The sequence below is a fragment of the Sus scrofa genome, chromosome 10 (genome assembly GCF_054392235.1).
Source record: "Sus scrofa isolate SSC_HxYL_T2T_F1_AM1 chromosome 10, Sscrofa_HxYL_maternal_Yorkshire_Landrace_v2.0, whole genome shotgun sequence".
NCBI lineage: Eukaryota > Metazoa > Chordata > Mammalia > Artiodactyla > Suidae > Sus > Sus scrofa.
In genome coordinates, this window is record NC_139392.1 from 8295269 (window position 1) to 8319458 (window position 24190).

The 24190-nt window shown below is 44.2% G+C and overlaps 1 protein-coding gene across 12 annotated transcripts in view; it reads left to right on the forward strand.

Moving 5' to 3' along the window:
• The window catches only part of KCTD3 (potassium channel tetramerization domain containing 3), a 61295-nt gene extending 40660 nt beyond the window's left edge, over positions 1-20635 (forward strand). For 4 of the 12 annotated variants that reach the window (XM_084979032.1, XM_005667916.4, XM_084979035.1 and 1 more), the window contains 8 exons: positions 2846-2933; positions 3061-3177; positions 7337-7507; positions 11653-11808; positions 14517-14613; positions 17603-17787; positions 17865-18003; positions 18929-20635. In XM_084979032.1, coding sequence (XP_084835158.1) covers positions 2846-2933; positions 3061-3177; positions 7337-7507; positions 11653-11808; positions 14517-14613; positions 17603-17787; positions 17865-18003; positions 18929-19490 — 1515 coding nt within the window. In that variant the 3' untranslated portion in view covers positions 19491-20635. Of the gene's footprint in view, positions 1-2378; positions 2934-3060; positions 3178-7336; positions 7508-11652; positions 11809-14463; positions 14614-17602; positions 17788-17864; positions 18004-18928 lie in introns of all 12 variants that reach the window. The other 8 variants (XM_084979031.1, XM_084979033.1, XM_084979034.1 and 5 more) reach the window with 4 other exon arrangements.
• Positions 20636-24190: the final 3555 nt, after the last annotated feature.

Here is a 24190-nt window from a genome sequence, read left to right on the forward strand (position 1 = left end):
GTATCGTAAAGGTATCCACGGGTGATGACAGTAACTGTGGTTAGACTCAAAACAGACTCTTCATCCCCAGCAGAAGGCAGACTCTTCCCACCCTAGGGATTTACATCCAGTAAAGTACCATCAGCACGTGAATGAGAGATGTCCTCAGATAATGCCGAGTTTGTCACTTACAACCCTTATAAAGAAATCCCCTTTGATAGGAAGTCTGTTTATACTTAGGAGGGAGTGGGAAACAGTACATCTTACCAGCAGAGAAATGCATAGATAGGTCAGTGAATCTAAGGAAGTTTGAAAGAAGTAAGGGAAGAAGGTTAAAGCATTAACAAGATAATGACTCTCCAGGTAGAGATTGGGGGGCTTGTACTGCTGGGGAAGATAGACTGATTACTTTCAAAATACAGGCCATTGAAGATTTTAGGTAGAAATTAACGATATTCCCTGCGCCTTACCTCAGGAGAGAGCATCCCTTTCCACCTTAGGGCTGTGGCCACCCTGACTGAGCCTGTGCGCCCATCAGCGTGGTTTCTCACCTTCTCCACTCGACGTTGCTGGTCAGGAAGAGGAGGCTGCCAGGCGGCCAGCTCCTGGCTCCAGTTGAGAACTTAGCAGCACTGACTCCTGTAACCTAACGTATCACCCACCCTCTGCGTGTTCTTTTCTCCTTGTGCTGAGGGGGGACGCGAGGAGAAAAGCAGGACGTGCTTGGAGTTGCTGAAAAAGGGGCAGGAAGGCGTTCGTCCTGGAGCCCACCCTCCCAGAGGACAAGAGGGCAGATGTGCCCGGGAGCCTCGGCTGCTGCCACTCTGCCCCTGAAAAATGCCTTCTGGGGAGAGGAACCCCATGGCTTTCCCCTCCAGACCCTCTTACTGCGGATGTTCTGGGTGGAGTGAAGCCCTTTCTGCGGGGCAGGGGCGGAGGAAGATGCCCTTGGTGAGAGGACCTTGGGCAGTGGCGTGAATGGAACACAGCCTCCCCTCAAGCCCTCGGATGTCTTGGCTCCGAGCAGCTGGAAGTTCTCAGTGTTGACCTGCCCTCGGCCCTGTGGGCTCTGATGAAACAGAAACTGACCTGCGCGTGGGGAGCGGGCGGCGGAGGCTTCTTCGCAGAGACACCTGCAGTGTGGCTCAGAGCCGCGCCGGACCCCAGGCGCCCACGGCTCCTGGGGGTTCTTCCCAAGCTCCGGACGCTGTGCTCCGCCCGCTCTTCTCTCAGGTGCTCTGGGCCCTTCCTCCACCTAATGCCCTGGTGGCCCGTTTGGTTTTCCAGCTTCACGTCCTTCCTGAGCTTCGCCTCCGTCCTCGCCCTCCTCCCTGGACGGGGCTTGCGAGGAGAAGCCTTTCTTCCTCCTCCGATGGTGTCCTGCACCATCCTTCCTGAGCCATGATGGGAACTCCCGACAGCAGCACTTTGAGAATTTGGCTGGTTTATCTCCTTTTAGTGCACCCATTAGGACTGGAAAGCCCGTCACATCATACTGTTTTCTTCTTGCCCACGCGTTTCTGAGTTCCTACAGAGCAAAGGTGATCGTTCACCTCCCTTTTCCACTCCGGTCCTTGTTCACCTGCATGGTGTTTGGTACATAAAGAGGGTGTCATTTCATGTGGTCTGCGGCGTCACCGTCGTGGCTCAGCGGTAATGAACCCGACTAGTATCCATAAGGATGTGGGTTCCATCTCTGGCCTCGCTTGGTGGGTTAAGGATCCGGTGTTGCCGAGAGGTGTGGTGTAGGTTGCAGACATGGCTTGGATCCGGTGTGGCTGTGGCTGTGGTGTAGGCCGTGGTGTAGGCCAGCAGCTGTAGCTCCAATGGGACCCGTAGCCTGGGAACTCCATATGCCGCGAGTGTGGCCCTAAAAAGCAAAAAATACATAAAAAATACATAAATGTCGTCTGTGAAGTTTTACATGCCTGTCTGGCCTGGCTGTACCTGAGGACAGTTCATTTTGATAGTACTTATTTCCAGGACTCCTAACACGTTTTTCATTTTGTTTTATAGTAAAAATCACACCCTTTGCTTTTCTGTTGGCACAGACATAGGCAGTTACTCATTGTAACTTGGAAAACTATTTTTTTTTATTTTAGTACTTGAAAAAAACAAGCATTTGAGAACTTGTTGGCCTGGCCTTTTCCTGGGAAATAGAGCAGTCTTTGGTGGGGAGATGAAGAGAGAGAATACTGCCTGTCAAAGGAGTAGTGATGACTTAGCAAGGGCCAGAGTACTGTCTGGAAATTGGTGGATCTGTTTTCTAACTGTAATTCTGGGTGGGTCGTTTCATCTCTTACATGAAGGAGAGAAGGGAGAAAGGGGCCCGGTCAGACTTGGCTTTTCCAGTCCTAATGGGTGCAGAAAAAGGAGATACACCAGCCAAATTCTCCAAGTGCTGCTGTCGGGAGTTCCCGTCATGACTCAGTGGAAACAAATCCAAATCCGACTAGCATCCATGAGACTGCAGGTTCAGTCCCTGGCCTCGCTCAGTGGGTTAAGGGGGTTGCCGTGAGCTGTGGCGTAGGCCGGCGGCTCCAGCTCCGATTCCACCCCTAGCTTGGGAACCTCCATATGCTTCAGGTGCGACCCTAAAAAGCAGCACCCCCCCCCAAAAAAAAGCATCCATGAAAGTGCTGTTGGTTGGATATTAAAAAAAATGTAACATCTCTAAAAGGGGCTGTTGTCGTGGTTCTTCAGCGTTCCCCTGGGTGTGTGTGTAATGAAAGTCCATTTTCTAAGCCCTGCTGAGATCAGGTATTGGTATCCTTTCTCTTAAAAGGATAAAACACGTGAGGACATTGAGCAGAACATAGAGATTGTAATTGACACCTGCCGTCTAACAGTGGTCTCACTCCTGCAGGTTCAAGATGTCGTCCCGATAACTAGTTACGACACGGCTGGCTCATTCCTTCTCCTGGGATGTAACAACGGATCCATATATTACATCGGTGAGCGTTCAGACACTTGGCACGGTCCTGTTCGGTTTGATTTTTAGAATGACAGTGGGAAAACATTCCCCCTTTTAGTTTTAAGTAGATGCACTGTTTGATGCTGTTTAATTTTTTTATGTCTTAGATATGCAGAAGTTCCCTCTGCGAATGAAGGATAACGACCTTCTTGTGACTGAACTTTATCATGATCCTTCCAATGATGCCATCACTGCTCTGAGTGTTTACCTCACACCCAAAACAAGTTAGTACACGGCAAAATTGCGATCGTTGCTGAAGTTCTTTTGAGGATGCATGTGTGTTCATTGGTTTATTCTAACACTAATCTGGTCCTTTGTTTTGCAGAATGCAGTGCTAAGAATTTCATCTCTCTCTTTTTTTTATTTTCTATTGGACTATAGTTGGTTTGCAGTGTTGTGTTAGTTCTGGGTGTATAGCAGAATGATTGACTTATACATATATCCTTTTTCAGATTCTTTTCCCATACATGTTATTACAGAATATGGAGTAGAGGTTCCTGTGCCGTACAGTAGCTCCTTGGGGATTATCTATTTTATATATACTAGTGAAGATTTCATTTCTTTTAGTCTAAAGTTGATATTTGGTTTTATATTGAAATCAAACATGACTGATAAACAAGCATAATCTGAGGTGAAATTAGAATTTCTTCTCTTCTGAATTGCATTGTTAAGCCTTATTATAATAATAAATTATTTTAAGAACGTATATGCACACTTATTTCATATGATAGGAGGTGATTTCATTTTAAAATGAGGAGCTTTATTATTTTTTCCTTTTGGCTTCCCCTGTGGCATGTGGACATTCCAGAGCCAGGGACTGAACCTGAGCTGCTGCGGTGGCAATGCTGGATCCTTAACCGCCTGAGCCACACAGAAACTCCCAAGAATTTTTTAATCAGCAAGACCAAAAAGTTCTTAGTCTATTGATCTCTATTAGAAAATAAGCTGGAGTTCCCGTCGTGGCGCAGTGGTTAACGAATCCGACTAGGAACCATGAGGTTGCGGGTTCGGTCCCTGCCCTTGCTCAGTGGGTTAAGGATACGGCATTGCCGTGAGCTGTGGTGTAGGTTGCAGACGCGGCTCGGATCCTGCGTTGCTGTGGCTCTGGCGTAGGCCGGTGGCTACAGCTCCGATTCAACCCCTAGCCTGGGAACCTCCATATGCCGCGGGAGCGGCCCAAGAAATAGCAACAACAACAACAACAAAAGACAAAGAAAAAAAGGCTTATTTCCCTGGGAAATTTTAAGTTTTGGAAAACATCAATATCCCTAACTTTCATTGCTTTTTCAAAAGCTATTGCAAGAAAATCAACATACTAGCTCTGTAAGTTATTAAGAATTTTAATGGCGCAGTGGAAGCAAATCCAACTAGGAGCCATGAGATCGCAGGTTCTATCACTGGCCTTACTCATTGGGTTAAGGATCTGGCGTTGCTGTGAGCTGTGGTGTAGACCACAGATGCCACTTGGATCTGGCATTGCTGTGGCTGTGGCGTAGACCGGCAGCTCCACCTCCAGTTAGACCCCTCGCCTGGGAACCTCCACATGCTTCGGGTGCAGCCCTCAAAAGACCAAAGACCAAAAAAAAAAAAAAAGGAATTTTTATATTTTAGAGTGAAAGATACGCATAAATAAAAAACTGAAATTTTTTCTGTAATGAAAGGAATTCTAGGAAATATTAAGATGTAGCCAGTAATATTAATAGGTTTGAATGTGTTATAAAAAATAATTTTGTGGAATTCATTGAAATAAATCGTCGTCAGTATGAAAGAAATATTCTAGTGTATGCAGATGGTTTTGATTGAAATTATTGATTTGTTTGTCTTTTTAGAGCTTGAACCTGTGGCATATGGAAATTCCCAGTCTAGGTATTGAATAGGACCTGCAGCTGCCAGCCTCCCCCACAGCCACAGCAACACAGCATCCAAGCCACATCTGACACCTACACCTCAGCTCACAGCAGCACCAGATCCCTAACCCACTGAGCAAGACCGGGGATCACACCCGAGTCCTCATGGATACTATAACTAGTCGGGTTTGTTACGAGTGAGCTGTGACGGGAACTCCTTGACTGAAATGACAGTAGTTTAAACTCTGTTGCTCCAGAACAGAGGCCAGCCAACCATGCTCTCGTTTATTAGTAGTTTTACATCTGGGGCTGCTTTTTTGCTGCAGTGACAGCATTAAGTGGTTGTGACAGAGACAGTTTAGCATGCAAAGTTTAAAATATTTGCTGTTTCACCTTTCACAGAAAGTTTGCAGAAGCTTGCTCTAGAATGGCATAGGCTTCGTTTCCCCAGTCTAATGTAGTTGGCTGCGGCTTCTTTTAAGCCATGAGGGGAGTTCCCGTCGTGGCGCAGTGGTTAACGAATCCGACTAGGAACCATGAGGTTGCAGGTTCGGTCCCTGCCCTTGCTCAGTGGGTTAACGATCCAGCGTTGCCGTGAGCTGTGGTGTAGGTTGCAGACGCGGCTCGGATCCTGCGTTGCTGTGGCTCTGGCGTAGGCTGGCAGCTACAGCTCCGATTCAACCCCTAGCCTGGGAACCTCCATATGCCGCGGGAGCGGCCCAAGAAATAGCAACAACAACAACAAAAGACAAAAAGACAAAAGACAAAAAAAAAAAAAAAAAAAAAAAAAAGACATGAGGATGGGAGCTCCCATTGTGGCACAGCGGGAACTAGTAGCCATGAGGTTGCAGATTCGATCCCTGGCCTTGCTCAGTGGATCCGGCGTTGCTGTGAGCTGGGGGGTAGCTCGCAGACATGGCTCAGATCACAGCTCTGATTCAACCCCTACCCTGGGAACCTCCATATGCCATGGGTGCAGCCCTAAAAAGAAAGGAAAAAAAGGCATGAGGATGGAGTTGCCTTTTAGGTTTTGAGAATTGTTTTCCATAGCAGGCTCTTCCTTTGTTTTTGTTTTTGTCTTTTTAGGGCCACACCTGTGGCATATGGAGGTTCCCAGGCTAGGGATCAAATCGGAGCTACAGCTGCTGGCCTGTGCCACAGCCACAGCAACACCAGATCTGAGCCATGCCTGTGACCTATACCACAGCTCATGGCAACGCTGGATCCTCAACCCACTGAGTGAGGCCAGGAATTGAACCGGCAACCTCATGGTTCCTAGTCAGATTCGTTTCTGCTGTGCCACGACGGGAACTCCGTCTCTTCCTTTTTTGATTCACGTATTTTCAGGTGAGTCAGAAAGAACAGCTATAAAGCTAAGAGGTTCTCTGCAAAGCTTTTCAAGTATAAAGGTCACTGAATTCCATTCTATTTTTAACTATGGAATGGAATCCGGGCACCTCAAAAAAAAAAAAAAAAAAAAAAAAAAGCCCCAGATGAACCTGACCGAAGGAGCTAGCTCTGCGTAATTAGAGGAGAGCTGTAGGACAGGATGATGGTGCAGGCATGTAATGGGCGCGATGTTGCAGAGTGACCAGGTTTGGTCACAAGGCGGTGCTTCATGCAGGTTCTAGCTCTTGAGGAAAGGCACGAAGTTCCGTCTTCATGGTGCTTGCTCGGAATGTGTTGCGGCTAATAAAATATTTTCTTTGGTGAAACGGCAGTCCATCCAAGCTGGTAAAACCACGCGGACGGGAAGGGAAACCAGGGCTCTCCAGGGAAGGTTAGCGTGGAGCAGATCGTCCCACAGCCCGTCCCCCGCGGGCTCCATGGATGCCGTAATCGCCGTCCTAGCTGCCGCCACAGCCTCAAGTTGTATCTCAGGCCCTTACCCGCTCCTACTCATACACTGTGTAATCCACTTTATATGTCTGTATCTTTATATACACACACGTTCCCACGCCTGACTGCCCCTCTAGAGTTTCAGCTCCGCAAGGGTAGGAATTTTTGTCTCACGGTTGACAGTTTTGAAACTGTTAAACGGTGGACGGAGTACTTGATTAGTCAAAGAAGTTGCTGTGTTGTAGCACAAGCAACGCATGGTCTCTCTCGGGGAAAAGTGGCAGATGGAGTATGGCGTTAGGAACCCTGCGTTGGGTCAGTGGCATTCTTAGCATGTCGCATTTATTCTTTAAACATGTGAGGAGTTCCCTGCTGTGTCTCGGGCCCTCTGTAAGGGGACATAGCTTGAAAAATGATTATGACTCCGTCTCTTCTCAGTAAGGAGCAGAGGCAGAGAGACCTGTTCCAGTGGCTGGGCTAGAACTCAGTCCTCAGCACAGGGGAGAGAGTGGGTAATCACGTGCTAGGAACAGACGTATAAAGGAAGTGACTTGAGGCTGGTCAGAGAGCGCCCAGGGTTTCTGTGCGGAGCTGGATGCGGGGCTGATGCGAGTGCTGCATCCCGCTCTTCCATCGCAGGAACGCCTCGCAAGCGCGTCTTTTTGCCGTCTGCTAACACAGCCCTCTGACTGTGTAGGTGTCAGTGGTAACTGGATTGAGATCGCCTATGGTACGAGCTCTGGAGCAGTCCGGGTCATCGTGCAGCACCCGGAGACGGTGGGGTCAGGCCCGCAGCTGTTCCAGACTTTCACCGTTCACCGCAGTCCCGTCACCAAAATCATGCTGTCGGAGAAGCACCTCGTATCAGGTAACGTGACCGTACTCGGCCTGCCAGTGGAAGGGTACCTGGTACAGCTGACCTTGGAGCTCCTGTGCGAGACTTTTTTCTTTCTTTTTTTCATTTGTGATATGTTTTGTGAAAATCCCTGGGATTAAAGTTTTGGTTACCAAAAAAAATGTCTACCTCACGTAAATCCTTGCCTTAGGTATAATTTTCCAGACTCCCGAAAATTAAAAAGAAAAGAAAAGGAGTGTTTTATGTGAGAAAAACAGCAGAAAAAGTGGAGAAGTTTAGTAGCTGAATAAATACTATGATTGTCTTCTAAGGTTTCACTGATTTTTATTTGATTGTAGTATACACAGATTTGGAAGATATCAATCATACCCTTTATTTACCTGTTTTACTCTCAATATTTTATTCTCATGAGATAGCTTATTTCAGAATATCATAATCCTATTGAATTTACCAGAAATGTTTCAAGTATGAATTTTATATAAATTTGGTTGTATTGTCCTAAGGTTTACTACTGCAATTAGTAGAATATTAGTACTTTACCATTAACTACTAATGTTAAAAACTAGTCAAATGTACAAAGAGATTTGAAGAAAACATTTTTTGTGGGTTTGCTTTTAAATTTAGATACTAATTTGATACTTGAAAAATTAAGAGACTTTCCAGTAAAGTCAGCATGACACAAAGTAAAATGATGACAAAGTCAAATTCCATTGTGGGATTCCTTGTATCTGAAAGACTTGATGAAAGTTGAATTGAGAGTCAGGTGTAGCAGTGGAGTTTGCTTTTTTAAAACAACCTCGAGTTTAATCTTCCGTGGGTCAGTTCCTGCCTAACGTACATTTTTATTACACATCATTTTCATGTGTCAAGGTTGTTTGTGTGAAGACTACCTGATACAAAAAGGTGTGTGTCTTGCACTGAGTAAACACCAAATGTAGCCCAAAATACCTCGTCATACATGACTGGATGGGTGGATAGATGGATGGATGAATATGCTTTTACCGAGTGTCTCCTTGTTGGGGATGTAATTATGCCTTCCTGAAACAGTGTTTCCTTGAAGCCTTCATGGAGCCTTAACTCATCTAACACCTGCCTCACCGCAGTTTCTCTCTGTGTGCGGGTTCCTGCTCTTTTCCCGGCTACCTGGGGTTGTGTTGCCTCAGACCTCTTTCTGGACTCTCCATTCTTCTTTGCACTTAGCCTGCTGGTTTGGGTCTCACCCCTACATGCCCGTGACGCCCAGACCGTGGCTCCGCCTGTGACCACGCCCAGAGTTCCAACTCGCGTGGCGAATGCTTGTGCTTCGTGTTGGGTTGTGCGCGTAGTCGGCACCGATACATTAACCTGGATGACGTATCGACCTGGGTCAAGTAGCACCTTTGACTTTTCTCTCAAAAGCCACCTTGGCACAGCGTCACTAACTCATGAACCCGCAGAGGAAATCCGGACCCCCACGCGGCCCTGCCTCTCCCGCATCCCTCTCCGCGCGCGGACCGGCGGGCGTGTAGTGCACCTGTCGTCCTGTTGGCCGCGCCTCAGTGTCCACGCAGCGCACGTCTGGTCACTGCCCTTGGTGCTCCCTGCTGCCAGCGCGCCGGCTGGGCGCATCCTTTCACCCCCGCTTAGCGAGCTTCTCAGTGCTCAGCCTGCTTCCGTCTGGGCCCTCGGCACCTGTCCCACGCAGCAGCCCACGTAGCTCTCCGCCGCAACCAGACCTGGCTCCCCGAGGCTTCCTGCTGTTTGTAGAATAAACCAAGCACTGCGGCGCCCCCTGCTCTGGATCCTGTTTCCCTTCAGGTCTCTCCTCCCTGGCTCCCGCTCGCTTTCTTACTCTGCTGCCCCTGATGCCCTAACTCACTGGCGTTTTCTCTCCTTAAACGTGTCTTAGAACCTTCGCACTTGGCCTTTTGACTTGAAATACTTTTCCGAGACAGTGTCTTCGGCCGCCCGTCCCGTCCCTGTCACTCAGGTCCCGTTTGAAAGGCCTCCTCTTCCCACAATCGCTGTTTGCTGTCAGTTGGTTTTCTCTCAGACTTGTCACTGTTTCTTATTTATCATCTCTCTCCCTCTTTTAGAAATAAGTTCCGCAGCGGCAGAACCTTCGGCACTCCACCGTCTTCTCAGCCCTTAGCATAGCTCTTGGGAATAAATGTTGTGTAAAATGAGGTAATTTGATCCTGTGAGAAACTAGACGGTTTCTTTGCAGGAGCGTTTTGATGTTGAAGTGACAGTGCCACACTCAGGAGCAGTTGATACTATTTTGATGGTGATGAAGTTATTGTAGAGTGTGATGCCAAAGAGCTACTTAGTTAAATTTGCTTTTAACACAGATATTTCATGTGGGTTTGAAATTTAAGTCAGGGAAAATACCCAGCTCACCCAAAGATGTGGGATATTTTGTATGTCCTCAGCTGCGTTATTCCGCCACCTGGTGGATGTAAACACAGATGTAATGGCATTCTTTTCCCTGTGGTGTTAATGCCCTAAATAAAAATATTAGAGAATATGCGTAATACCAACAGAATTGCTATAATTGCATTTTTGACTCAGCTAAAAGTATTCTGAGTCCTAATAAGTGTAATAATGAAATCAGGAAATTTTTTCCCATGAAGCTAATTAAATAGCCTGGGACTAAATGTCTGCTTTTTCACCAGAAAACTGGCATTCTGAGAATTGAGAATCTTTTATGAGTAACACGTGTATACTTTCTCTTCTTGTTGTTGGCCAGAATTAAATCTCTAAAGTTTTGTTTAAAATATGCAACTGTGGGAAGTTCCCTTTGTGGCTCAGTTGGTGAAAGAACCTGACTAGGATCCATGAGGATGCAGGTCCAATCCCTGGCTTCACTCAGTGGGTTAAGGATCTGGTGTTGCCGTGAGCTGTGGTGTAGGTCGCAGATGTGGCTAGGATCCCATTTTGCTGTGGTTATGGTGTAGGCCGGCAGCTATAGCTCTGATTCAGCCCCTAGCCTGGGCACTTCCATATGCTGCAGGTGCGCCCCTGAAAAGCAAAAAGAAAAAAGAAAAAAAATGTAACTGTGACATTTTACCCAGTAGGAAATATTGTGTATATATAAGAAATTTTGGATACTTCCCTAGTATCTACTGATGAGTTCATAATAAGTGGCAAATTAGTAAATTTTTTATTAAGGCATGACACAAAAGTACAGTTGCTGCATTAATGATATCATTTTTTGGTTTATATTTTCTTGTGAATTTATCTATTCAGACAAAAAACAATAAAATAAGTTGTTAGGAGATTTCTCAGTATATACCCACTTAATATTATTTACGTGAAAAAAGCTAATTGGACTATGTTTATTAAATGTGGACTCTATATAAAAATAATTCTCAGCTTTATTATCTATTTATTTATTTATTTTTTAAGGCTGCACCCACGGCATATGGAGGTTCCAGGCTAGGGGTCCAGTCGGAGCTATAGCCACCGTCCTACACCACAGCCACAGCAATGCCAGATGCGAGCCGTATCTGTGACCTACACCACAGCTCATGGCAACACCGGATCCTTAACCCACTGAGCGAGGCCAGGGATTGAACCCAAAACTTTATGGTTCCTAGTCAGATTCATTTCTGCTGCGCCACAACGAGAACTCCCAGTTCTCGGCTTTAGTATCAGAATCTTAATTTTCATACAATTCACATGTAACTGTGAATGTGCAGTAAGTCGCTGGTTCCTGTAAGCTTTTTGACAAATGTCGTTTTTGCCAATACATTTCCAGTAACTCCTGATCTTGGTTGTTTAATATGAGTAACATGAGGAGAAAGTTTATAGGTTGGAAAAAAGAAACTATTTGCTGTGGTTTGCAATGTAGTTTAGCCACAGAACAGAATATTGAGCATCTTCTCACACTTTTTTTTTTAACCTTTTCTAAATCTATACCCTGCAGGCTACTATTAGAAGGATCCATAGATTTACTCATATGCCTTATATTTGCAGCAGGTAAACCATATTCAGTGATCTCATTTTTGCTGCTAGGTACAAATTAAGTATAACCTAAAGATGAGCTGTTGGCCCCTCAGAATGTGCTGCCGTCTCTTTCGTGTAAACGGTAGTGAAAGAAGTTAAAACGTGTTTATAGAAGTGCGTTTGGTGGTGCTCTGTATTTAACACCTCTGTTGTGTTCTTCTGCCTCCTAGTCTGTGCAGATAACAATCACGTCCGGACGTGGACAGTCACGCGGTTCAGGGGGATGATCTCTACCCAGCCGGGCTCCACGCCTTTGGCGTCGTTCAAGATCCTGTCTCTGGAGGAGACCGAGAGCCACGGCAGCTATTCCTCGGGCAACGACATAGGTGGGCTGGCTGGGGGCGGGGAGTGCAGCAGTTACCTCGAAACCTAAAAAGGGGTGTTAAGTAGCCAAACGGTGTTATTTTTTGCCTTGAAATGCATTTAAAACGGAAGTTCAGTGTGTCTTTATGATGGGTCAGAAGGGATACTTGTTCATTAGAAGCAGTATTTTGAGTTTTGTTAAATGTGTGTCCATCTAGAATGTGCTCCCGCAGTGAAGATTCCAGATAGATCTTTAAAAAATACATGCTTCCGGAGTTCCCGTCATGGCACAGTGGTTAACAAATCCGACTAGGAACCATGAGGTTGTGGGTTCGATCCCTGGATTTGCTCAGTGGGTTAAGGATCCGGCGTTGCTGTGAGCTGTGGTGTAGGTTGCAGACCTGGCTCGGATCCCTTGTTGCTGTGGCTCTGGTGTAGGCTGGCTGCTGTGGCTCTGGTGTAGGCTGATTAGACCCCTAGCCTGGGAACCTCCATATGCTGCGGGAGCGGCTGAAGAAATGGCAAAAAGACCAAAAAAAACAAACAACAAAAAACAAAAAAAAAAAACCAAAAAAAAAAAATACACGCTTCCTATGAGCCTCGTAATACCACAGTCTTGGTGTTTTTAGAACGAGAGCTGCTCTGTGTTGTCCATCTTAACAGTTGCTCTGTGATCCCAGTTCCCGGCGTGGATGAGCCTGAAAGTGTAGTTTTACTTCATCAATGAACTTTTTTCCAGCTTCATCGAACTGTAATTGACACACCACCCGGTGTGACCTAACGGTGCGGCATCAAAGGCGTGTCCTGAGTACTTAGAGGCCTGAGAGGTCTGAACAGTTGTCGTGAACATCACCTCACACTGTCGAGAGCCGTGGGAAGCAGCAGCAGACAGTGGGCTTTGGCCTGTGCTCAAGCGCATAGGACAGAAAGCCCCGGGGAGAGGGTGCTGGTGTCTGGGCTGGGCGCTGTGATGTACTCCCGTGGTTCACCTTGACAGTGTCATGAGGTAGATGGGATCCCCGCTTGCCTTGGATGGAGACGGACGTCCAGACAGAGCCCTTCATCGAGGTCTTCATGTTTGCCCTGAGACGGACGGTGTGGGAGCTCCCAGGACGGGGACATGCTCGGAAGGGAGAGCGGCGTGTGAAAGGGATAGGGGCCAAGAGTCTGGCCAGTTTGGACAATGTCAGGAACATGACTCGTTGCCGGTATGTGGCTGAGACTCGTCGGACCGGAGACGCGGTAGACAGGCAGGCTTCAGACCAGGGAGAGCATGTGTCATGTGAATAAAAGATATTTAGGAACAGCCCTGTCTGTGAGCTAAGACTGCCTTGTACAATACTTAAAAGGGGCAGGAAGATTGTTTTTTTCTCTCTCTCTTCATAGTTTTGTCTGAAAAAACCCTACAAGGTAGCCATAGAGACTGTTGGGTGGAACAGAACAGAAGGTCCGGTTTCAGGCGAGGTGTGAGTGGAGGCCAGGTGGCAGCAGGTGGTGAATGGAGTAACAGATCAGGAGGCCACCGGAGGAAGGAAGCTGTGGGACTAGGGTGAAGGCAAGGAAACGGAGAGGTCGGATTTCTGATCCCTCTTCCCTTCTTCCCCATGGACGCTAGGAGAGCTGTGAGGATGTTTTGTGTGTGCTTTGGGGGAAAGGGGCGAATTTGGGCAAAGGCGTTGGAGGAGAGTCCATGGGGGGGTACGGAGAATTACTTGAGATACGAAGCGTTAAGTCTGTGAGACGCTCACATCCGTAATAAAGTTCAAGAGGAGGGAAGGTCACAGCCCCACAGCCCATCCGCCGTTGTTTCACTCCTCGTCACTATTGGATTTTTGTTTGTGGGTTACTGAATGAGGCCTGTCTTTCCATTTCAAGAGAATTAGACTTCAGATGGTTTTCTAGTAATCGGGCAACTGCACGACTTAGTGAAAAAAGTCAGACAGCTTGGGTTCAAATTCCCCTTCTATCAGGTGGGACCCAAGAGATCTTTGGTTGAAATTCATCTCTTGGTGCCTTAGTTTTCTCGTGTAAAATGGAGATGGTGATGATGCATCCTTTATGTGGTCATTTCGATGATGCAAATGAGTGGTTTGTAAAAAGCATTTCCTGCGGCACATAGTAAGCGTAAGCATTTGCTGACTAATAAAAATGTTACTCTATTAGGTATAATTTGCATAACTTGGAACATACTGTCCTTAATAATTGTTTTATACGTCATAACACTTTTTTGCAAATAATAATGACTTGGTATTTGGCTACTAAGTATGATGAGAATAGAGGATTATTAAAATTTTATGTGTAACTTGTGCTTGGAAACAGTTTTTATATTGTTCAGAATCCTTTTAAAAGAAAAGGAGCCTTGCCAAGTACAGTAAGGTGAAAGTAACTGAATTTAACTTTTAGATTGAAAACCTTAGTAGGGTACAGCAGGCTCAGATTAATCAAGTTCTGTTTAATGAAGTTGCACTTTATTTTTAAAGATTTTGCATGTTCACTTCTCAAAGTAACATCATTTATACATCCTGTTTTTGAAGTGAGAAGACCGGGGGCACATTCTGAGAGGTAGTAAATATAGAACGTGTATTTTAACAGGTCTCCTTCTAGTGCTCTTAGTACATAGTCTCAAGGAATGGTATAGAGTCTCAAGCAAATTAGTGGTTCTTTTTCCTCTTGCTCAGTGAAAGCGATTAGACTGGAGTTAACTGTTGGCATCTTCTGGTTTCTGAGCCAGGGCCTTTTGGAGAGCGAGATGACCAGCAGGTGTTTATCCAGAAGGTGGTTCCCATCACCAACAAACTCTTCGTCAGACTCTCATCTACCGGGAAAAGGTAACACTTTACTACCATACTGTTATAGTCAGATATATTAAATACTTTGAATTATTTTAATAACATAATTATTATATTAAATACTTTGAAACTTGCAAAAGAGTGCCCCCAGAAGCAGACTGTTGAGAGAGACATCTATGCCTTGTCTTGAGGTCGTTTTAGAAAAGTAGCACAGGGTACTGTGCTCCATGCTTCCTCGCTGTGATCTACTGAAGATTTTCCCCAGTGCATGGACCTGTTAGGAAGGTTCTGTGATCAAATGCAGAGGGAATTTTATGCCAGACAGAAGCGTTAAATTCCAATTCTGGCACTTCCTCCTCCTAGCTATGTAAGTTCAACCTAAGTTACTTTGTTTCTGTGAGCCTCCTGTTTATAAAGTTCAGACACCCTGGCAAGATTTCATTGAGTGAAAAACATGTGATATAGCTTGTTTTATTTATTTAGTTATTTGTCTTTTATCTTTTTAGGGCCGCATCCGCGGCATATGGAGGTTCCCAGGCTAGGGGTCGAATCGGAGCTACAGCTGTCAGTCTACACCACAGCCACAGCAACACCAGATCCGAGCTGCATCTGCGACCTACACCACAGCTCACGGCAGCACCGATCCTTAACCCACTGAGCGAGGCTAGGGATCGAATCTGCAACCTCGGGTTTGTTTCCACTGTGCTACAGTGGGAACTCCTGACATAGCTTGTTTTAATCTCTGTTATTTATAGCCTCAAACATACTGAGCTATAACATTTCTCATTAAAAACAAAATTTTTTGCATGTCAAAAAGTGAAAAAAAAGTTAAATTCTTACTCATGCTAGTGATATTTTTAATAACTTTCCTGACATCCTTTCTTCACCATGTGCTCTCGCATTTCTTAATATTTTAAGGAGTAAAGTCTTAGAGATGATAAATTTTCTATCAAAGGTCATTGCATATAGTCATCAGCAATTATTAAATGCTTCCAGAGGATGATTTCTATGTACTGAACTATCTTTTTGTTAGTTTTTTAAGAAAACGTATTAGGAGCCTATAGTTTAGTTAGAGACCAGATTTTTACTTTGAGAAATGCATCACTGTGGTTTAGTGTTGTGGGCATATTAGGTGAAAAGGCTGCCAAATATTAGTGGCTGTGACAATATCCTCTAACCGTACAGTATTTCATACTCTTGTTCCGTTTGTTTTCCTTCCTAGTGCTGTTTTGTTCCTAAGTGATGTTCTTGTTACAACAACACACTGATGCTATTTGAAGTATCAACAATTTTTGCATGATAAAGTCTGTAATTTTTAAATTTGATTCCAGCAGAAAAGCTAGAGTTGTAAAAATAACAAGCCCAGGAACCTGTTGAAAATGTTTCTTTCTCTCATTAAAATCCAGGCTTTTCGATTTAACCCCTGCCCCCAACAAAGAAAAGTAATTTTACAGATTATATTTTGTAAAATTAAATGGGAGATTAGCCCTTTATGAACCTGCTCTGAAGCTAAGCTTTTTGTTGAAAAACTGTTCAGGTTCTTAATAGTGAGAAGTGAAAGAATTTTGCCGAAAATTGGCAAGGAAGGAAACTTGGAAAAAATTTTTTTAAAGGAAGAAGAATTTTAAGTAATCTCTCCATAGGAAAAATTAAGAATCAGATATTATGTTTGCTTTCATGCATTTAGGCTTGTTTTGTTTATTTTTATTGACGGCCGGCCCTGTGTACCCAGGCTTGCCCCCCACCCCGCCCAAGGTGACACCGCAGGCCCATGGTGCTCAGGGCCCTTCTGTAAAAGGCTGTGGTACAGTCAGCCCCTGTGTCTGTAGGGTCCACATCATGGAGCACTGGCTGATTGTTTAAATAGAAACAGGAATCGAGATTTTTAAAAATGTCTTTTCGTAGGTAATATTGAAAAATAAATGTAATTCACTGCATTAAAGAAGTAGAGAGAAAATGATCATCTTGATAAACACAGAAAACCATCGGAGGAGTTGTTACTGTGGCTTAGGGGTAACAGACCCAGCTAGTACTCATGAGGATGCAGGCTGATTCCTGGCCTTGCCTAGTGGGTTAGGGATCTGGTGTTGCCATCAGCTGTGATGTAGGTCACAGATACAGCTAGGATCCTGCGTTGCTGTGGCTACGGTGTAGGCTGCCACCTGCAGCTCTCATTTGACCCCAGCCTGCGAACTTCCCTTTGCCACAGATGCAGCCCTAAAAAGCAAAAAAAAACAAAAACAAAAATAAAAAAAAAAAGCCCAAAACAAAACAGTTCACACTTTTATGATATAAAAAAAAAATTCTATCTCAGTGAAGGTTCATATTCTGTTCATATGTTTCTCGCTTAATAGGGATAGGACTTCCTCCTTTATTTTCTCATCTTGGATTTCCCTGGAACTGATTGTTCTTAATCTTTTTCTTTTTTTAATTGTCTCAACTATTTTTGAAGAAGGTTGGGATAAATGATTCAATCAAGTACAGTTTTGTTAACCCTCTGTAACCTCAGCACATTGAAACAAAAAAGTTTCCTCATTTGTCAAATGTCAGTAATTGTTCTTGGTCAGATTCTTTTATCTTTTATGAAAATTGACGCTTGGAAAAAATGAAGAATCTATTACGCCACCTACCATTTCGATATATTTAGACATGTCTTTAATGTTATACCTTGTTGAGGTTTTAGGTTTTTAAATTTTGTACATAAAGGTTAAATGACTTAAGATCTTTCCTAGTGTGATGCCTTCTTGCTTGCTTTCTGCCTTTTTAGTTTCTGGACTTCCCTTTTAAAGAATTGCTCAATTCTTATCAAAGGTTTTAATTTGATTTAAATTACTTGCTTTTTTCAGTTATAATAAGAGCTTTTTCTTCAGATTCAAAGAAGCAAGGCTTGAGTTTCATTGCTCTTGACTTTGACGCCTTTAAATCTGTTGTATATGTTCGGCTGTAACTTGGCCAATGAGCAGTTTCAAAAACCTGACTTGTGTTATTTGTTCCCCATAGTTTACAAACTGTACAAAATCTTTTGCAGAATCTGTGAGATCCAAGCTGTTGACTGTACCACAATATCCTCATTTACAGTGAGAGAATGTGAGGGGTCCAGCAGGATGGGTTCAAGGCCAAGGCGCTACTTGTTCACAGGCCACACGAACGGCAGCATTCAGATGTGGGATCTGACCACCGCGATGGACATGGTTAACAAAAGCGAGGACAAGGGTAGGTTCCAGAGGGCAAGGTGTTTACCGCAGGGTGGTGTTGACCGAAGTGACTCTGATGCTGTCCCTTCCCCACAGATGTCGGTGGTCCGACGGAGGAAGAGCTGCTCAAGTTACTGGATCAGTGCGACCTGAGCACATCTCGCTGTGCCACTCCCAACATCAGTCCGGCAACTTCTGTCGTTCAGCATAGCCGTCTCCGCGAATCAAATTCTAGGTGGGTTAAAGAGGGGAAGGACATTTTAAATTCATACTTTATGTTGCCATTCACGTTTTTAAAATTTTTACCAAATTTTCATCTCTATGCCTATTTGGTTCTTTTTATACAAAAACATTTTTTGCCCTTTATGTTAATTTGTGAATTGCTGCCAATTCGAATGCCTATTTTGTGATCAAGAATTCATGGAAAGGAAATTAGAAAAATCATGTCACCTTAGTCTGTGCGTCTTTCATTTCCATTGCTTCAGGGACGTATTTAATCAACATGATTAGACAAGATAATGTAACGTTAGGCATTGTGTACTTTTTTTTTCTTTTTTTGCTATTTCTTTGGGCCGCTCCCGAGGCATATGGAGGTTCCCAGGCTAGGGGTCGAATCGGAGCTGTAGCCACCGGCCTACGCCAGAGCCACAGCAACTTGGGATCCGAGCCGCATCTGCAACCTACACCACAGCTCACGGCAACGCCGGATCGTTAACCCACTGAGCAAGGGCAGGGACCGAACCCACAACCTCATGGTTCCTAGTCGGATTCGTTAACCACTGTGCCACGACGGGAACTCCATTGTGTACTTTTAATACAATGACATGGTGTATCTTTTTAGTTAACTGTATTTTAAAAAATACCAAAATCTGAAATAAGGATCAAATACTGACACTCTTTTTGTTCTGTATTGGATAAAAAGGTTATTTTTTCCCCAAGCTTTTTTTAGCTATTCAAAAATTTAGCTTCTCTGAATATGTGTATGGTATAATTTGCATTGTTAATTTTATACACTCACAGCCTATAGAATGCTTGACATACATTTTGATATATATAGTATCTTTATAATGTTTTAACTGGTAGTTAATTTAGTGAGATCGGTGGCCTTAAAAAATACCAGAAAGAATTATGAACTGTCATTTGTAAAAACTGTATTTCAGCCTTCAGCTCCAGCACCACGAAACCATCCATGAAGCAGCTACTTACGGTTCCATGAGGCCTTACAGAGAAAGTCCCTTGTTAGCAAGAGCAAGGAGGACTGAGAGCTTTCACAGTTACAGGGACTTCCAGACTGTTAACCTGAACAGAAACGTAGAAAGAGCTGTCCCTGAAAATGGCAACTTGGGGGCAGTACAAGCCGAAGTAAAGCTAGCCCCAGGGGAATGTAACGCGTCTGAGAGAAAGTCGCCTGGAACCGAAGTTAAAAACCTCAGAGAGTCAGATAGTGGAGTGGAGGTGCATAAAATAGCCGAAGGTTTTCTAGAAGGCAAGAAAAGGTCCTCAGAAGATGAAAATGAAAATAAACTGGAGTTACGGAGGAAAGGAGGATTTGAAGGAGGAGGATTCCTTGGAAGAAAAAAAGTTCCTCACCTGGCCTCATCCCCAAGTACATCGGATGGAGGAACTGACTCCCCTGGTACTGCGTCCCCGTCTCCCACGAAGACGACGCCATCTCCTCGGCACAAAAAAAGTGATTCTTCAGGGCAAGAGTACAGCTTATGAAAGAAAACTCCGCAAAGTGAATAGTTGTTTTGTCAATTCTGTGAGTTAAACTTTCCTGGATTTCAGTATATTCGCTTTTACACCAAAACTTTACACATTCAAATTAGACTTCTTTTTAACAGAATTACCTGGGATAAGGAGATGAAATAACCGTATCCCTGCTGATGCCCTTTGGGAAAATTTTTTTAGTTTTACCAGCACATTTAACAGATCATTTGTAAAGCAAGACTCCACTTCAGTGTTTCTCTGTGGATTTTGGAAGCGTAGTACCCCATCTTCCTAAGACAGTGCCCATATAGGTGGGCATCCTGTTAGAGCATGGGTACCAATGCCTTCCTAATCTTGATTATGCCTGAGGTTTGTCTTGCAATGTTATGTGACAGATATAACACATGAATTACATTGGAACTGAGTCTCCCAATCCTTATTGTGATTGCAAAGTGTTTCCCAGATATTGAATGAGGTGCTATGTGTGTGAAAAATATGTAATTCAGAAACACTATTGATGTTGAATACCAGATTACACTAGTAGTAAGTCCTTTAGGATAATTGAAATTGTGGTCATTTTCTGATTCTCATTGTTGGAGTTCTTAAGTCATAGCAAGTATCACCACTATGAAATGTCAAAAGTCCATTTAAACTTTCTTTAAAGTTGGAGCAGTTGTCTGTGTTTGAACAGATGAAATACAAAGACTAAAGACAAAGCTTTGAGTGCCCAGAAAGGAAAACTGAAGCCTTTGCTAGTCTGCCTTGATTTAGGAGCCACCTGTTTTTTTCCCTGTGTTACTAATCAAGATAATTACATTAGAAGGTGGCCATTTTGTTAGACTACAGTTCTGAATTTTTGGTTAAAAGGTTTGGCGGCTGTATAAAAATGTTATTTTAACTATATTTTGAATTATAAGAACAAAAAATTATTGCACTTTTCCCTCCACTTAATCAGAATGATTTCCAAGTTTCTGAAAACAAGGTAATTGTAAATTTAAAGCTTTAAGCATTTATTGGTGAATAATGTATATATTCCCATTCAGGAAATATAAGTGAGCTGAGTCAAAATAAATCTTTAAAGTTTATTATGTTGCCAGTGGTCTCACACCCATTCTCTTGTATTTATTTGTCAAGTCAAATAAAAATGATTAAGACAATGTTTTCACTCAGTTATCCTGCTTAAAGTACACCTATGTGAGTTTGTTCATGTCTTTACTTCTTACCGTAAAAAGAGAGGCATGGCATTCCCGTTGTGGCCAAGCGGAAGGGAATCCAACTAGGAACGATGAGCTTGCGGGTCCAATCCCTGGCCTCCTCAGTAGGTTAAGGATCTGGCGTTGCGGTGAGCGGTGGTGTAGTTCACAGACATGGCTCGGATCCCGTGTGGCTGTGGCTGAGGTGTAGGCTGGCAGCTGTAGCTCCAAGTTGACCCCTAGCCTGGGAACCTCCATGTGCTGCGGCTGTGGCCCTAAAAAGCAAAATAAAATTTAAGTAAAAAGGGAGGAACTTGACATAATGAAAACTAGTATTACTCAGTGATGGAAAAGGTTAGGCAAAACAGTTCCAGTGTTGCTGAGGAATGGAATTATCTCACACCTTTCTTTCTTTATCAGACTCATGCGAAAGTGGGGTGAACAAGTAGGAAAACTTAAACAACGAAGTATTTTCCCAGTCTTTTCCAAGAGTAAAAAGGTAATTGGATTTTTTCACAAAGACATACAGTAAACTCTCATCAAAAGGCAGTTCAGTATGTACCGTTCTACTGTGTTTCCATCATACTCCAAATCTTTTCTTTCTTTAAGAGTTTGAACCTTGGTGTGTTAGAGCAGGAGTTTGAAGCTCCACTGCAGCTTAAATTCGTAACCTTGAGCAGGTTACCCCTGCCATGCATAAGTTTTTTCATCGTACTCACCTCATTCGTGAATTACATTGGAACTTAGGGTTTTTGAGACTAAAAATGAAACTCCGCAGCTGCCCGTGCGTGCCCAGCCATGTGGCCGTCTTCCGCTTCTCAGGCGAATGGGGACACATTGAACACTGTCAGTCACGTAAGGAAGAATGAGAGTTTAGGAAAAGAGGCCATGTGAGGACGTGAGGGAGGAGCACCGTCTAAAAGCTGGAAGAGAGCTCATACCAGAAACCAACCCTGACAGCACCTTGCTCCCCACCTTCTAGCTTCCCTAACCACAGAGCTTTTCAGACAAAACAGTAGAGGAGGAGGCCCTCGAGCTTACCTTCTCTCACAACCAAAATCAAAACTAACTGCTCAGTAAGCATCAATAAAAGACTGGAATCTCTCAACCAAAAAAGAAAAAAATTCTACCTCCAAAGATGAAGAAAGCACAAGACAGCAGGGGTACACACTGGTAGTATAATCAAATCTCACACCAACTGGGTGGGTGAGCCCCAAACTGCAGAATAATTATACTGCAGATGTTCTCCCACAGAGGTGAGGACTGACCCCTGGGTCCAGTCATCAGGAGGAGGAGCTCCCAGAGCACTTGGCTTTGAAGGCCAGTGGGGCTTGAGATTAGCAGCACCGTAGGACTGGGAGAAACAGACGCCACTCTTGAAGGGCACACACAAGGTCTCAGATCCACTGGGTCTCAGCAGTGATTCCATATAAGCCTGCACCAGACCTGCCTGCTGGTCTTGGAGGGTCTCTTGAGAGGCAGTGGGGGAAGAGGGGGCAGCTGTAGCTCACAGGTCATAAAAACTGGTAGCAGACATAGTGGGGACCTATGTGAACTCTGGCCGGAAGCAGACATTGGGGGTCCTTGGCACCAAGACCTGGCCCCACACAACAGCCTGTAGGCTCCAGAGCTAGGACACCTCAGGCCAAACAACCTTCAGGCTGGGAACACAGCCCCACCCATTAGTAGACTGAATGCCTAAAGACTTACTGAGCTCACAGCCACCTCTACACAGCCTTGCCCACCACCAGCTCCATCCACCAGAGGGAGGCAACAGCCTCTCCCACCAGGAAGCCTGCACCAATCTCCAGACCAGCCTCACTCACCAGGGAGTAGATACCAGAGGCAAGGAAACTGTGATCCTGCAGCCTGCAGAACTGAGTCTGCAAACACAGGTCAGAAGCTACCCTGGGACCAGCTGATCCCTGGCCCTTGGGTGACAAGAGGGGAATGTACTACTGGAACACACAGAACATCTGCAGACGGCCACTTCTCCAAGACTGAGACATGTAAGAACTAAGCTACTCCACATAAAAGTACAAGTAGAAATTTAAACAAAATGAGACAGCAAAACCCTATGTTCCAGACGAAGGAACCTGCTAAAGCCCCACCGGAATAACTAAGGGAAATGCAGATAAGCCAATCTACTTCAGAAAGAGTTCAGAGTAATGATCATTAAGATTTAATAAGACCTCGGGAAAAGAATGGATGCACAGAGCAAGAAGTTACAAAAAGATTTTAATGAAAACTTAGAAAATATACAGAACTACTGCAGTTGAAGAATACAATAAGTAAAATGAAAAAAAATAGAAGGGCTCAATAGCCAAATGAATGAGGCAGAAGAACAGATTAAGTGGGCTGGAAGACAGTGGCAGAAATCATGGCTGCAGAACAAAATAAAGAATGAAGAGAAATAGGGACAGTTTAAGAGACCTCTGGGACAATGTTATACACACCAACATTTACATTATAAGGGTCCCAGAAGAAGAAGGAAAGGACCTGAGAAAATATTTGAAAATAGCTGGAAATTTCCTAACATGGAAAGGAAACAGTCACCCAAGTCCAGTTGAAGGTCCCATATAGGATAAACCCAAGGAAGGACACACCAAGAACCCAGGGTAATCAGATTGGCAAAAATAAAAGACAAAATATTAGAAGCAATAAGGAAAGAGGACTAGTAACATACAAAGGAATCCCCATAAGACCATTGGGTGATTTTTTTTCAGCAGAAACTGCAGCCCATGAGTTCCCATCATGGCTCAGTGGTAGCAATCCTGACTAGTAACCATGAGGATGTGGGTTTGATCCCTGGTCTCAGTGAGTTAGGTATCCGGCATTGCTATGAGCTGTGGTGTAGGTCACAGATGCAGCTCATAGCCATGTGGCTGAGCATAAGCCAGCAACTGCAGCTCTGATGTGAACCCTAGCCTGGGAACTTCCATATGACACAGGTGTAGCCCTAAAAAAAGGAAAAAAGACTGCAGGCCAGAAGGGAGTGGCCAATATACTTAAAGTGATAAATTGGGGAAACATAATACAACCAAGAATATTCTACCCAGCAAGGCTCTCCTTCACATTTGACAGAGAAATCAAAACCTTCATAGACAAGCAAAAGCTAAAAATTCAGCACCACTAAATCAGCTTTACAACAAAAGCTAAAGAACTTCTCTAAGCAGAAGAGGCTGCAAGTAGAAATAAAATTATGAAATGGGAAAGCTCACTAGTAAAGGCAAACATAGTAAAGGTAGGAGATCATCCACACACATTTATCAAAACCAGTAATCGTGAGAGGAGGAAAGTACAGTACTACAGGGTATTGGAAATGCATTTGAAATGAAGAGACTAGCAACTTAAAACAGTTGTTTGTGTATTTATAGATTGCTATAATAAAACCCAGTGGTAACCACAAAAAGTCATTTGTAATGGATATACACATGAAAAAGAAAAAGGAATACAAACGTAACACTAAAGATAGTCATCAAATCACAGGAGAATACTGAAGAGGAAGAAAAAAAGATC